The sequence below is a fragment of the Larimichthys crocea genome, chromosome III (assembly GCF_000972845.2).
Source record: "Larimichthys crocea isolate SSNF chromosome III, L_crocea_2.0, whole genome shotgun sequence".
Lineage (NCBI taxonomy): Eukaryota > Metazoa > Chordata > Actinopteri > Sciaenidae > Larimichthys > Larimichthys crocea.
Genome location: NC_040013.1, coordinates 42,377,463 through 42,392,795, shown reverse-complemented (window position 1 = coordinate 42,392,795; position 15,333 = coordinate 42,377,463). Strand labels below are relative to the sequence as shown.

The window sequence follows — 15,333 nt, the reverse complement described above, 5'->3', positions numbered from 1 at the left end:
CTGCAACATACACCTTGTTTAAACAAATAATGAGATAAAATCAAGTGTGGAATTTCCTGTATGCTCCTGTATGGAAAATACCACTTTAAGGTATCATTAGTCTTTATTGTAACTCAACGTAGTAGTGAGACACACAGGAAATTATGAAACGTAATTACGCATAGAGTCAATAGATACAACTGTGAGAACATTTGACAAGATAAGGAAGGCTTCAGTTCCATGTGTAAAGCTCTGTGGCACATTGCCAATTTTAGAGGTTCAGCTCCCTGTGTAGATCAACAAGTAGAGACATGCGCTAAGTATGCCAGGTTTGGAGATTTAAATCCCATGCTGATGATGGAGGCACCTGCAGTTTGTGTTAGTGTGCCTGGAATAAAAAAGCTAATTTAATTGAATGCCTAGTAGAGAATTCCTCTTTCACTCTTGTGTTTCTGTATATCAGATCTGTGATGTTCAATGCTTTCAAAGAGTTATTTTTAATTAAAATTGTACATTAAGATACAACTGATCAACTGCTCTGAATCACTGCAGGGAATAGTAAACAGCAGGTAACCATATCCATGATACATTAACCTATGGTGATACCAGATAGCTTTAAGGAATCGTTCAAGAGTTTTACTGTGTTCTGATGTCTGTTACTGAAGGAGCACCAAGTTATTCTTGGTTACATATGAAGGTCATGAAGTCACACTTTTTGTACATTATAAAACTGAAAAAGAAAAACACAATCTTCATAAGACAAGAAACACAAAGAGGCTAACAAGAACACATCACACTAAAAAAAATAGATTTGTAAGAAAAACTACACTTCAGGCTTTGCCCTTATCTAATATCTTCTCTGAAATCAGATCTTTGATTCCAAAGGCCTTTCATATGCAGCCTCTTCCTGTTCTCCTGTTCCCAATGGACTGAGCTACTGCCGCCAGTAGCTTCCCAAGACCTGGCTTGGGAACTGGAGGGTGGTCGGTTCATACGGTTCAAGTCCCGCCTGGACTAAAAACATGAAAGGTGGAAGTTGGAGTGGTGCCAGCCAGTCCTTGCTCAAGGGCACTGCCGAGGTGCCCTTGAGCAAGCCCCCAACTGCTCGCTGGGCGCTGCTCAGGGGGGCTGCCCATCACTTCACCATCTCTCTCCACATTGCATATGAGCCCTTGTACTGCATGTGTGTGTGTGTCTAGGTTAAAATGCATGTACAAAAAATTAATAAATAAAGAGTGAAAAAAGAATTTCCCTATCGAGGGATTAATAAAGTATATCATCTTCTTCTTCAACAGACTTTTCTGTTTCCCCTAGAGTGACTCTTTTTTTGTGTGTGTATTGGGGAAAGAGCTTTGGATGTCTGTTTGCCACATGTGTTCATTCTATTTCAAATAGTGTCTGAAGCCAAGCTGATATCAGTGGTTCAATGAGAGGCTTTCAACTTGGATGCCAAAAGAATATTTAGGGAAATTGTGAAATAATGTGAAAAGGAGAAGCTGCCTGCCTAAGCAACTTGTGTGGTTTCACTGAATTTAAACAGTTACAATAGGTTGAAAAATGGGAAATGGAAATCATCTTTTAGTAAGAAACGTTAGCGTGCAGGCCAAAAGTTAACAAGAACCGTAGGAAGTACAACACAAATGCAAAAAGTTGCCATAGGCACAACATGTTTTTAAACAACATTTCTAGAGATACAATAATTCTTTTAACAAGATATATTAGGTATGCAACATTGGCTGTGGATGTATGGAATATCAGTAGTAGTCTAAGTATTGCCCAATATGGACCCATAATGAATCAAACCCCTAACCCCTGAAGACATAGTGCCTTGCTATTTAGCTACACAGACATACTCTAAATTTGTACAGTCTGAAGAAAACGAAACAAAACAATGACGTGCAGCTTTAACCTGTGTGAACACTGTTAACATAACATTATTAAATGAGGTAACCTTGAACAAAAGATGGTGCAGAAGTTGTTGGGTGTGTGCACCGAGACCACCAGCTCTGCAGAAGTCTAACAGCTGGTTTCATCTCAGACATGCGCACTGGATTGGAAACCGATGAGGCCTTTAAGTGCTATCGGACAGATTGTATTGGTACTTGAGCAAACAATTTGTGAACGCTATGTCGCCACTTTGTTTAGACGTTTAGGTGCATGAGAGTGATTTAAACAGAGAACATGTGAGCTATGTAGTGTCAGAATATGGGGTAACGGGATGGCCAAGTGGGTTTCTGCGTTTGGTAAAACATTTCTCACATTTAGGTACGTTTATATCACTTAATTATTTATTTATGTAATGTATGAATAATCCTAACGTTAAATGCAAATAAAAAAAACCACCGAAGTGATATGACTCCTCATTTTAGGATAATTAAAACTACAGTAAAGAAATGTGACGCCTGCGGCGGTCAGAAGTGCGAACTTCCGAGGAGCCATGAAGGCAGCCCAACTTTTCCCCGAGTGTGTGCGTTAGCACGGTGAAGTTTACAGTCAGCGGTGTGTTTAGGTTATATTTGCTAATAAATAGTCAGTGTGAAGGCAGGGATTTGTTTTATGGAGGATGTGAGTGAGTGAACGGTGAGTCAACAACATGAAGAAACCACACAGCTGGTGACTACTGCACGGTGATTTCCCTGATTTCGCAGGTCGATCAATAAACTTAAGTTGTTGAGGAGGAACTTTGACATGTAGCTAGTTGCTCTCACTGAGGGATGTACACATCGTATTCATCTGCGCGCTGACAAACTCTCTAAAGGCTATTTATTGTTGTTGTTTTTTTTAACACGAGACTTCACTCTTGACTTACTTTGGGGGCTTTGTGGCAAAATAATGTTGGAAAAGTTGTCACGTTATTTCCCCGCGGAGGGTGAACTTTTCCACGGGAAGAGTCGGTGGACTTCGGCGGCGGTTGCTGTGATCCTCCTGGGGTTGTTTTCATCGTCTTGCTGGGCAGAAGAGGCGTCGTGTCACGGCGCTTACGACCTCTACTTTGTTTTGGACAGGTAAGTAAGACAAAAGGGAAAAAAAAACAGTTTGCCAGCCTTTGTTTCAAACCGTGACCATGGCAGTAATGATAATGCTGCACTCTACAGGTCTTGAAATTTAGTTATTTTGCTGGAGGGAGAAGAAAGAGAGTGAGGAGGGGACACACGGGTTGCACCGTCTCTTCTTTTTAGCGACCTCACACTGCAACTTTAGAATTTGCCAAAAGTATGTGGACAGTCCTCTCCATACATGGCAACCATGTGGACAGAGGAGACTACATACGGACCATATGCTCTTAATAAAGGGACACCAGTGCTGTAGTATAGAGTGGCATTTAAGATGATGATTGCAATAGTCTTTTTTTCACAGGAGCCATTTTGACATGAACTAGTAGGTAAACACAGGTGTTTCTAATGTTGCTAATTAAGGTTCAGTTCCATTTATTGGAGCAGAGACTTTCCAGTGAGTCAACATGCAGCACAGCGGCTCTCTGACTCTGTCTGACCTGAATGGAACTGAACCTTAATTAGTATCATTGCTAACACCTGTGTAATAAGGCCTGCTATTTCATATTAAAATGGCTGCTGTGAAAAAAGGTCATAGTTTTGACAATGTTTCAACATGACAGCATCCATGTGCACAAAGCCAGGTCCACGAAGTAATGATTTCCCAGTTTGGTGTTGAACTTAAGTGGACCCCAAACCCATCCAACACCTTTTGGAGCTACACCTTATCACCAAACAGCTGCCTTGTTGGACCTCACTGATGCTCTCTTTGGCTGAATAGGAGCTAATCTGATCCCTGCAGTCAGGTTCTGAAATCTGGTGGAAAGCCTGAAACCAGAAGATCCATAGTTGACCCTCTCTGTGTCACAGATTCCAGTGTAAGATCTCTTGCACATGTTGGATGTGTGAGTCCCTGTACTTCATTAAGAAGTTGCACTGAAGCAAGCTGCAGCTGGGAGCTGAATGACATGTTTCATTGAAAAGACCAAACTGAATTTGGCTGACTGGCTCCAGGTTTTGGTTTAATTTAATAATGCTTTTGCAAAAAAATATACACAACACAAAGAGGATGGATGCAACACAGTAACGGTTATGTAGATACAAAAAGTAACAATAAAACAATAAAAACAATGAATTCTGTAAAACAGCATGGTACAATATAAAACGGTAAAGGGTCATCTTATTCACATAATGGATCCACCACTGTGGTATAGGTCTTCGAAAAAGTTGTGTTGCTCAGTTGTTACATGGGAGAAAGATAATACTGTGACAAACCTGAAACAACCACACAAGTCTCACCATAACCACACTTGCCTTAACAGAGTAGAGTAGTATTATACACATATGGTTAGTCAAGCCTTAACCATGCTGTCTTTGAGCAACAGATCATATAGTGTCATAAGGTTTATCTATGTTGTGACCATGAAAAAGGAAGCATAGACATTTGTCATTTCCTCTCTCACGATAACAAGAGGAGATAAAAATAGCCATGATCCGTCCTATAGGATCAACTAGCAGGAATTTTACCATATCACCTTAACATATGACCTTTTGAGCCCTTTAACGTTACCAAAAAGAAAACACCTTTAAGATGTCCTTGAATGTTGTGCGCTAATCATAGAAGCAAGCAAGAACGTACCACTTCCTGTGTCTTTTATGCAGTGCTGCCTCAGACATTAAACATACAGATACTACACAGCCAGATTCAGTCAGTTCAGCAAAACTTTGTAGCGTTGCAGTAGCGGCATGCAAAAAGGCCTCCAATATCTTATGAGAGTTTACAGCTTTGAGAGCAACTGCAACTGTAATCGTGTCCTCCCCCAGCTTGGAAACGTGCCATCACTCGGGGCCGTAGAATTAAAGCACTGCTCCCCTGACCTGTTTTCAAACTACCCCACCCTCGTGTAAATTGCAAAATTACAGGATGATGACAGAGATTATTGGCAGAAGTTAGACAAAGTGCATAGGCCTTAGTTTGCTCTGCATTTTTGCATTTGTAGGTTTGGGGTCTGTTTGGTTTACATATGCATTTGTGAAATAAAAAAAAAACTAATCACTGCAGTTTAGGTGGTCAGTTGCATGTCTCTTTGCCAAAAGTTCACATGGTCACTGAAGATAAAATACTCCACTGAAGGATTTCCGGATTGGACTGATAAGATTAAGTTCCTGACATCAGCAGTTTGTGCTGCAAGATTTGTTTTAACAGTAATCAGCAACATTTCTGTACAAAGAAATGTCCATTTTGGTGATGGTCTGAGGCCAGTTCATGTAAAGCTTTTTTATTTTCTAAGCTTTCGTAAATACAGCTCTTTCCAAGGAAATACCCTGTCTAGTGATGCTTTCACTATGCCTTTTATTTAGGAAGCCAAGGTCCCCCTTTTTTAGGACACAAATTCACAAGAAGAAGCTGACCAGTACAACCCCAGTCTCATGCTGGTCACTAATCTCCAGTTGAGAGCTAAAGAGCCTTGCTCAAGAGCTCCTTGGTGGTGGTAATGAGGAACGGGCAAGTGCTTCTCTTCCTGTCAGTCCTAATCTCAATGACGACCATCTGGTCACAATAACCTCTTTTATCTTAGAATATATATTTTAATATCACAACAACAATATGCATTTGCTGCAAATTAAGTAGAATATTTGTAATCAACAGGTAAACATCTGGCTACTTGGCATTAGCAATGATAGCCATTGAGCAACAGAGTGAGATCCTAGTGGGATGGAATGTTATGGAAATGAGGAAGTTGAAACGGCAGAATGACTCTGCTGATCACTAACTACGTCAACACAATACAGACATGTCCTCGAGCAGTAAAATTTAATTGTTGCACATACTATATGTAACCACAATTAACCACGGCTAATTGCCCGCTGGTACTTGGGTGTTGTTGTCAAAGTGCAATGGAACTTTCGTTTCCACTCACAGTCGTGTCTTCCCTTCGCTGTGTGACCTTGTCTTTGGACAGCAGGGAGGAGAGAGAGGTGGCATGAAAGATGAGCCTCCTAATGGTCAAACTCTTCTGTTTTATGTTCTCCGCACATACATTGAATTGTAATTATTGGTTTAATTACCTCTCTGTCGTTACATCAAGGGCACATTTTACACACTGTGTTCATTGTGGTCAGATTGACTTATCGAAGGGTGAGAAGGGCCAAGGGCTACAGGTTGACACCCACCTAACATTGGTTTGTCCTTGGTTACTGGGAGAAATTTATGTATAGTTTTCGACAATTACTGAGTCATAATTAGTTTTAATGAGACAAGACAGAGGTGGAAAAAGTCGTTGGTGCTGTTGCTAAAATATAAATGGCAATACCTCAAAGGAAAACCTGATATTTTCAGGCATATACAAACTGAAGAATGGAAAGAAAGAAGGATTAAAGGAAGAACACATGGAAGGACTGAAGAAATGAAGAGAAATACATAAAATAGGACAAGAAAGAGTTGTTAAGATGTGAGTGAAGAAGAAAATAATTAAAGAAGAAGAGCAGGAATAAAACATAGTCTGATAACCCTAACAACTATGAACCTACGAATACATTCTATGGAATTGTGCTGAATACTTTCTTTAATGTTTTTTTTTCTATTTTGGGAAGTCATAGATTGGATTTAGTTCATTATGTATATGGCTGTTTGTGTTTTTTCATGTTACGCATTTCCTGATCATCTTCGTTTCTTGTTCATGGCACCTGTCTGTATAGGTAACATTTGTTCTTTTTTTTATTTGAAGAGTTGTTTATTGTTCTTTTTAAAGAGCTTGGCTGGATTGTGTATCTAGTATTGGCCTCTAAGCCCATTGAGAGCATGCATGTGTTACTGAGTTGTACAGATGAACTTGAATCAACTCAGAACTGTATGAGAAGTACACTAGTTAGTCACCTCCAGCGCTGTCTAACTACTTCTTGTTCATTAGATGTACTTTGATTTTCTGTTAAACATTTTAACTCTACTAGCCAACCCGATTTGTCGAAAGCGCCTGTGAACATTTGAGGATTGTAACAGCTGAAGTGGCTGCAATAGAACACAGACTTATCAGCACAATTATCCAGCATGTGGCTGGTGTTAATGTCCAACTATGGTTGTGGTACAAAGCACAAATACTGTACAGTATTTTACTCCCCAGCACACAATCTGCTGCCACTGACGAGCTTGCAAACTGACTGTTGTTTTCTTCTTTCAGGTCTGGAAGTGTCGCTGATAACTGGATCGAGATTTACTCGTTTGTGAAGAACCTTACAGACAGATTTGTGAGGTCAGTACAAAGTCGCCAGTTACAGGGTTTCATTTCAAGGTTTCATAATGTTCATATTTTGAAATAAGAAAAAACATGAAGTGAAATGAAGCTCCCCAGAACTGCAGCGATTACATGGAAGATTTAATGACATCTAGCAACATTGAGCAATATCCCACACTGAAAAAATAAAGCAACAAAAGTGGAATGTGGGAGAAGAATGATCTTCCAAATAAAGATATTTACCATTTCTTAAACATGACAGTATTGGTTTGTGAAAAATTGCCATCCATGACAAAACACGTTTATTTTACATTATATTGTTTACATTTTATTAGATAAGTGTCTATAAATAAAGAAGCTACAATGTCACTTGCAGCCAGTTACACAGATTTAAAACACTTCCCACCTATTTTACAAACTATCAAAATTGCAAAATCAATGACATCCTTTTTGCACATAATTCATTAAAAAGATGAAACCAGAGAAACCGGCTTGAAACGTTCAGCTTGCATAACGTTTGAGTCAAACAGCGCCTGCCAGCACAGTACAGACGGTAGCGACCCAGCCAGAATGAAGTGGTTGGTTGAAGAAAATAGCAAAGGCACCAGGTGGGAGTGGGTGGCAGAGAGGAGCAGTCTTCTGGGCTGTGAGAATGGCCATTTGCACCGGGGGGGTCCGGCTCCACACTTATCCCCTGCTTCCACCACAGAACGGCTGACAGGCAGACAATGTACAGTAAAGCAAAAGAACACTGGAAGGCGACGAGGACAATCTGCTAAACAATGCTCGCTCACCAAGAGCTCTTCTGTTCCGCCATGTGGAGCAAACTGGACTACTTCATCAACCCCCCCGCCCCCCAGTCCCTCTAAAAGAAAAAAAAAATCCCACCACCACCCTCTGATTTGTCCTTGGCATCACTGCTGCTTTATCTGTACTCTTCCTTTGAAACAGAAAATATCTCAGCACTGCTTAAGAGGTAACATCTACACTCCACTGAACACCTAAAGTTCGCCGTTAAGTCAACACCCACGATTTAGCGTCTGTGACTTGGGCGTGGTTAGTTTTTAGTCCACATATGACTCTGAAACTTGCAGACAGGATGTGGATGTATATGGCTGCTACTGCTCCCTGCCAAATCTGGCCGTGTGGCTTAAAGATTGTGCTATGTTTGCGGGGGAGGATCGCGACTGGGCCGTGTGTCATGTGGGTGAGAAATATCGGCACCTCTCCTTATGCTCCGAAGGCTTCGGATCTCTGAAGGAAACACTTGTGTGCTTAATTATCTGAAGTTTAACTCGCTCTGTGGGATGGCATCCGTGTGCTCTGTGTTTGTAACGGAGGTGGGAAGTAACTGAGTACATTCACACAAGTCCTGTCCTTCAGTACTTTAGTGCTTTATTTGATACTTTACTTGAGTATTTCCATTTTAGGAGACTTTTTCCTTTAGGGGGAACACAAAGCTCTAATGGTGTAGCTGGAGATGTTCATCCAGTTTCTTATTTTATATTAAGTGCAACATAAGCTAATAAAATAGGGCTATAGTCTGGTAAAAAACCATTAAGTAAGATTGATTTCAGGAACTTTCTACATGTCATCTTGAATCTTAAAGTTATCTGAAGGGAATTTTATTGATACAAGAGCATTGACTCCTTATTAATTATGTCAAGTTAGTTGTTTTTATACAGCCCAAAAGGGTTATCATAATCCTCAGGAAACCTCAGGAGAATCTGTCCCCCCAAGCAATACTTGGGGGGGACAGATTCTCTGCAGATATGTTGTGAACTGAGTAGACTGAAATGACAAGGATAGAATTATAATAAGAAGAAACAGGATGACAATATTAGTAGATAGATTGTAAACATGTAAGAAGAATAAACAGAAATGTAATGCCGCTTAGTTCTGGGTTACTTTTTGAGCATGGATTAAAATGTGTCAGTAGCACACAGTATTGGAAACTATCATGTACTGAAGCTGGCACTCAGTGCTTGTTAAATGCTTCTTTAGATCATAATTTTGTTAATTAATTAAATTTGTCTTAACTTGGCAAAATTGTTGTGCAACATTTTTGTGTTAAGAACAAATTGAAGACTAAAAAATGCTTATTGAATATTGAAAAAAGTTTTTAGCAAAACTCAGGTATATTGTCTATCCAGATTGTTATTTAAAAACCTTTTCGTATGCATCTCAGTTTAGTTCATTATTTGTTAAATTGTCTATACTTTTTCTCGTTTTGGAATATTTTCTTTGTGGTGTGTTTCCTTTGGTGGTGTAGTTCTCAAGAACAGTTTTATAGTGGGAGTTGGACATTTTACTCCTCTCTGTGCTGATTTTAGTTTTCACAAATTTCAGCAAAATATTGGCTCTGAAACCAGCTGTGTTTGCAAAAAAAAAAAAAAAAAAATGTTGATATTCAAAAAAAAAAAAAAAAAAATGTTGATATTCATAGGAAAGTGGGTAACACAGAAACACTGAACATAATCAGTACAGGTTGTACAGAGAAGAGTCTGATGCCGCACTGATGTGGTCATAGACACACCAGTGTTCACACCCTTTTAAAAGTCACAGGTACAAAGTATATATCTGTGTAACAGGATGTGTGTGTGTATGTGTGTGTGCGTGTGTTTATGTGTGACTCATCACCACAACATGTTTCCTGTGAATTGATTAATCACTTCCTTTAGTCCCACAGAAGATGCTTTAAGTCACACACTAATATTAGTTGACATTAAAACAGCCCCTTCTGTTTGGTTAATTACTTATGCCTTTTTCATTCTCCTGAACTGAACTGAGCTCATGGAAAAGCTTTATATAAAACAGACAGTCACACTGACTCGTGTACAGCTATTCTGAGTGTTTTACATATTGTGTGGGTGGTTGATAAGGAGGATCAAGGACATAAGTGATGATATTAAGGAGAACACCTGAACAAATGGTACAATATTGTAATATATTGTCTAAGTTCAGTGCTTTTGAATTTTAAGGATGAGAAAATGTAATATTTCTCATGTGTTTTTTTGTTTTTCTCTTCAGCCCCAGAATGAGAGTCTCATTCATCGTTTTTTCAGCCAGAGCACAAATCCTGCTGCCCCTCACCGGAGACAGGTACTATGACACTGTTGTGTTGTGTGTCTGTATTAGCAACAATCTTGCAGTACAATGCTGCTTCCAGGTTATTGTACCTCACCTTAAGAAGTCTCATAGTGTAAATAGGGTTGTCTGAAGGTGTCTTGTCATAAGAAGAGGAGAGGCAAGGCAGAACAATTTTGTCTTTTTACATTTTGTTTTACATTTTATGTTTTAACACACTTTTTGCTGTGATCCTTCAAATATAGTTGGTAAACATCTATAACAAAGATATGGTATGGTAGGATATTTTACAGTTAAACAATAAACCTTATTGTCCAAAATGACAAGTGTATTGAAATAGTAATCCTCACTGGGATCTAATAATAACAATGATAACTTTCCTTTAAAAAAAAAAAACGTAATTAGTTTTTATTGTAATAAAAAACAAAAAACTTCATATCTTCACATATCAGACACCACATATACTGATATATCTGTGTGAATAGGCTAATATCTTCAGATTAAAATTGGCATATGTATGTTTGGCAGCAATACTAGATTTTTCAATGATTTTTGTGTCATTGTAATTAAGTAACTTTAGTTCAGTTGCAAGATTAGCCAAAACACACATCCCTTAACACATTAACAGCCTAAACTGAACTAAATTTTAAATCAAATGTTCACAATACACAATGATATTGCGAAATTAAATAAATAAATATGTTTTTTTCCCCCCTTATTGGCCAGTCTTACCACTTGATCGTGATATAGATGTGTGTTAATTTGTGTGATGATTCATTATTTCCATTTTAAACCCAGCAGACAAAGGTTCTGGCTAATAACCTTAAGTATCTTTGCTTTGACATCAAAGTGTATTGGTATATTTGTGTATCTTAGATTCCTGTAACTTACTTCTAGAACCATAAATGAACTGAGAAATAATAAGAAATGATCAAATAAATAACATAAAATAGAAATAGTGCAAAGATTGTTTCCTAACCAGTTTAAGCTCAGGGTAAAATGTATACACAGTATATTGGGGAATAAGTTTTTTTTTTTTTTTTTTTTTGTCTCTTTGTGTTACTTTTTGAGATTTTTCAAGAAAACAGAATATTGTAGTCTGGTACTGCATGTGTGGAGCAAAATGTAAATCATTTTCTTAATGATTTCTTTTCTTTTTAAGATACGAGATAGAAGAGGGTCTAAAACGCTTACGGGAAGTGAAACCTGCAGGTGAAACATATATGCATGAGGGAATAAAACAGGTGAGATTACCCTCTCAAATAAATCAGTTAACAGCTCAGTAACTTTTTACAAACATTTACATTATCGTGAAATTGAGATCTAATTAAATGTTTGTCATTCGTCTCAAACCTGTAGGCCACAGAGCAGATACAGAAACAAACAACCAAGTCCTCCAGCATCATCCTGGCTTTGACCGACGGCAAGCTTGAAGTTTACATTCATGAGCTCACAGTGACAGAGGTGAGACTCATATCATCAAACTGTTGTCAGCATGCTGATTACTGTACCTCACTTTAGTTTTACGTCTAGTGAGATTAATTTGACTGCAAATATAAATTTGAAATCTCAATATTGTTTTTTAACATTTAAGAAATGTGACTTGTTGCCTGTACATCCTGCATTCTCTTTATTTATTCATACTCAACCTGTTGCACATCATGTACACACTTGTTTGATTTGCAGGCTAATGAGGCAAGAAAATATGGAGCCCGTGTTTACTGTGTGGGTATCAAGGACTTTGACGAGCAGCAGGTAAGAAAGCTTTAGTCTTAATCTGCAGCAGTCAAACACTAGCAAGGTCTGTAACTGAATGTGTGCTGATTGATTACATTTTATAAGAGGAGGCACCATGTTGGAAGGTTTTCAAGAAAGGTAAACACATGTAATGTGTAATATGTGAGTGATTGATTTTCCCCCTAAATTTAACCCTTTCTATTTTGTAAGAGCCATGGGCAGGTTTTAAATCACAATAGTTATATTTTATTTAAATGACATGCAGGTAAATAAAAATGAATCAATAAAAACTCCTGCAGTATAACAGTATAATCCATGTTTCAGATGTTGTTATCTGCATTCTCAGTATACTCCAAATAGTCAATTTTTTTGCCAAAATAAGATGAAATATGCTGCTCTCAGTGGAGTTATGGAATTTCCAGGGAAGTGTGTCTCAGCTAAATATAAACATTATTTTTAATTTAATTACTTTAGAATGACTTTTATATCTGCAGACACCATAGATCCTTTTGCATGGAGTCCGACAAGCTAAACACTGGCTCGAGATAGCGTCTTTAGCTATTTGCGCTGCTAATGGCGACTGTGGTTTCTCCATTACACTAGGAAGGAAATGGTGAGGCGAGAGGGTTGCAAACAGTGATTACATTGTTAGATGCAACTAAATCCTACACACTGATTCTCTAACCATTTAGCCACAGGGGCACTCCATGATTAGCGGTTGCAAATTTTCAATTTTCAAAAATGTATTTCAGCATATGAAGTAATAATCTAAACTAAACATAAGATTTCATCAGTTAGATAAAAACAAAAAATAAATAATAATTCTAGTTGTTTGTGTTGGATATTATTTGTACAGGTCAGTAGGTTTATGTTACCAGGAATCTGTTGAACACTAAGCAGGGGAGTGTGACCGCAGTGAACATTTGTACTGTATACTGTTGAAGGCAGAAACTATGGGTTAAAGGCATAATTAACACTGGCTGATAAATCAGTTATGGCGCCATCACACTGTTCACACTTCAATAAATTTAATTGATCACATAAAATCTGATCACCACTTTATTTATTTATCTTCATATCAGATATTCTTCATATCAGAGTGAATGTTCATGTCACAAAATGAGCTGCATCAAAGTCACAATCTTTCCTTGTTATGTCTGTGATTTTTGCAGTTTTACTGTCTTTCTTCCAACATGGTGGCCTGTCCCTTGTAACCATTGGTAACCACACTGTGATGCGCTCTTATTAAGTCAAAAACAAAAGGCAATATTGCTCCCAGTTTGTGCTGCAATGATTTTTTTTTTTTTATGGTTGAGCAAAGTGTTTGCCACAGTCATGCCATCTGCTATGTCTCCTCCTGCCCATGATATGAAAGGAAAGACAGTGCTCAGTCATAAAGAGGAAAAGAGAAAAAGAAGAAAGCAGCATTAAATCAGCAGTACTTCTTGTTTACTCAAAACCTTCATGATACCAACAGCTTGCTGATATTGCGGACACCAAGGACCAAGTGTTTCCTGTCAAAGATGGCTTCCACGCACTCAAGGGCATTGTCAATTCTGTAAGTTTGTCTACTTTCTGTTGCTGTTTGTGTGTGTGTGTGCATGTGTTGTTGGATTTTGAGTCGGTCGATATATGAGGTAAATATGTGGCTTTTATGCTATTTTTTTCTTTTTCACAACCAGACACTAGTTGTCATTTATTCTTTTTTTTTTTTTTTTTACCCTTGGTTTAAAAAGATTTGAACGTGGCAACATAGTGCAGAGGATTGGTAAATTTGGGAATCAGGTGAATAAATGGGCAAAGTTGTTTTTTGCCTTGGCTTCATTGAAGTTTGTCACAAGTTAAAGCAAGACATCATTGAACTTCCTGCTAAGCTGCATGGAAAATGTCTGTGGAAATAACTGCTCGTTGTTTTCCAAGTTTGTAGACAGAGAAGGAAATGTCTTAGCCACTCTCTAGCAAATTAGACAGTGTAATGGGAGCAGCTTGACAGCTAGTCACTGTCCATATGACGTCCTCTTCATTGCTTTTATTGTGTTGAGTGACAAAACTCTTTAGTATAATTAATGTTTTTATTTTTTATTTTCTATGAGAAATTCAGAATAAAAAGCAGTGTAACACATCAAACCCATCTTGTTAGTGAAATGCCGTAATCAGTGAATAGCCGTCAGACTATAGTCCATTTAAGAGTGTTTCTATGTTTCCCATGCAGCCTCCTCGTCTGCCAGCCAATTAGTGATACTTTCCATTTGCTGTAGCTTTTAGCCTAAATGCTGTCAGCCAAGGCGGGGGTTTGTATGGCAACATTTTAAAATGAATCTAAGCCTGGAGCACTGCGGAGCTCACTGACCTGAGCTGGACTTACATCTGTGTTATAGCCAACAAGGCCAGCAGTGTTTAGGGAAAGAGAAGAACTAGACAGAGCTGTCAGACATGCAGCTGGAAGGGTGCAAAAGCCAATGGGTGTGTCTTGTTTCTGCTGTGTGATGCAAAGTACAACAACTATAATTAATGATGTTGTTTTTAATATGACTGTCAAGTAAAAAAGGCTCTAAAACTGTGGCTCTCAGTCTGTTTTGCGAGGAGACAGCCATTTTTAATCTCCTCATGTGTGTCTTAAATAATTCAAGCAAATTATCACTGTGATTAAAACATGAATGCATATATGACAATATATGCATTCATGTATATATTTTCTTAAAATTCATGTATACATTTTCTTCCCTAGATGACCCTCAAATGTCATCTAGGGGACTCTCAAGTGAATATGATGCATCCTTTATGTATTTTCCAGAAAAATAAAGGGAAAAAAATCAACTAGACAACTGTGTCTAGCACCCTGAAAAAGGAAAAAAGTGACACACTAGGTCTGATCTAGAATATTGTCATCTCTAATGAGCATGCAAATCCAGCTTGTATTAATTAACATTAAAATGTGCTTGGATTTCATTATTGATAATTAGAAGAAAATATGCTTCTAATCGTTTTATACTGAGCAAAGAAAATCTTTTATCTAGGAAGAGGACTCACACAGTCTTGTGTATGAGGTTGTCTGTCCCATTAAAGTATTGTATACATTTTTATACAACAACACTTTCCAAAATGTTTTAAATCCTGCACAAGAATGTCCAGCACAAAGAAAATCATCCCCTCAGTCCTCAGAGGCACTGAGCACAGTGACGCTTCCAGCATCCAAATGAAACGCAGAGCATTCTTCTCTGATTAGTAATACTGGATTCCTGACTAGTTGGCCTCCTCACTCCTCTGTTGGATTTCAAGGATTTGAGATCATCTGTGCAGCCTTT

General features: G+C 38.2%; 1 protein-coding gene across 2 annotated transcripts in view; it reads left to right on the top strand.

Annotated features, from left to right (window-relative positions):
• Nucleotides 1-2,414: 2,414 nt before the first annotated feature.
• antxr2a (ANTXR cell adhesion molecule 2a) overlaps nt 2,415-15,333 on the top strand; it is a 70,285-nt gene continuing 57,366 nt past the window's right edge. Inside the window, exons 1-7 of one of the 2 annotated variants that reach the window (XM_010750877.3) lie at nt 2,415-2,984; nt 7,151-7,222; nt 10,235-10,306; nt 11,454-11,535; nt 11,651-11,755; nt 11,978-12,046; nt 13,506-13,586. In XM_010750877.3, coding sequence (XP_010749179.2) covers nt 2,812-2,984; nt 7,151-7,222; nt 10,235-10,306; nt 11,454-11,535; nt 11,651-11,755; nt 11,978-12,046; nt 13,506-13,586 — 654 coding nt within the window. In that variant the 5' untranslated portion in view covers nt 2,415-2,811. Of the gene's footprint in view, nt 2,985-7,150; nt 7,223-8,329; nt 8,408-10,234; nt 10,307-11,453; nt 11,536-11,650; nt 11,756-11,977; nt 12,047-13,505; nt 13,587-15,333 lie in introns of those variants that run through there. The other variant, XM_019272430.2, reaches the window with a different exon arrangement.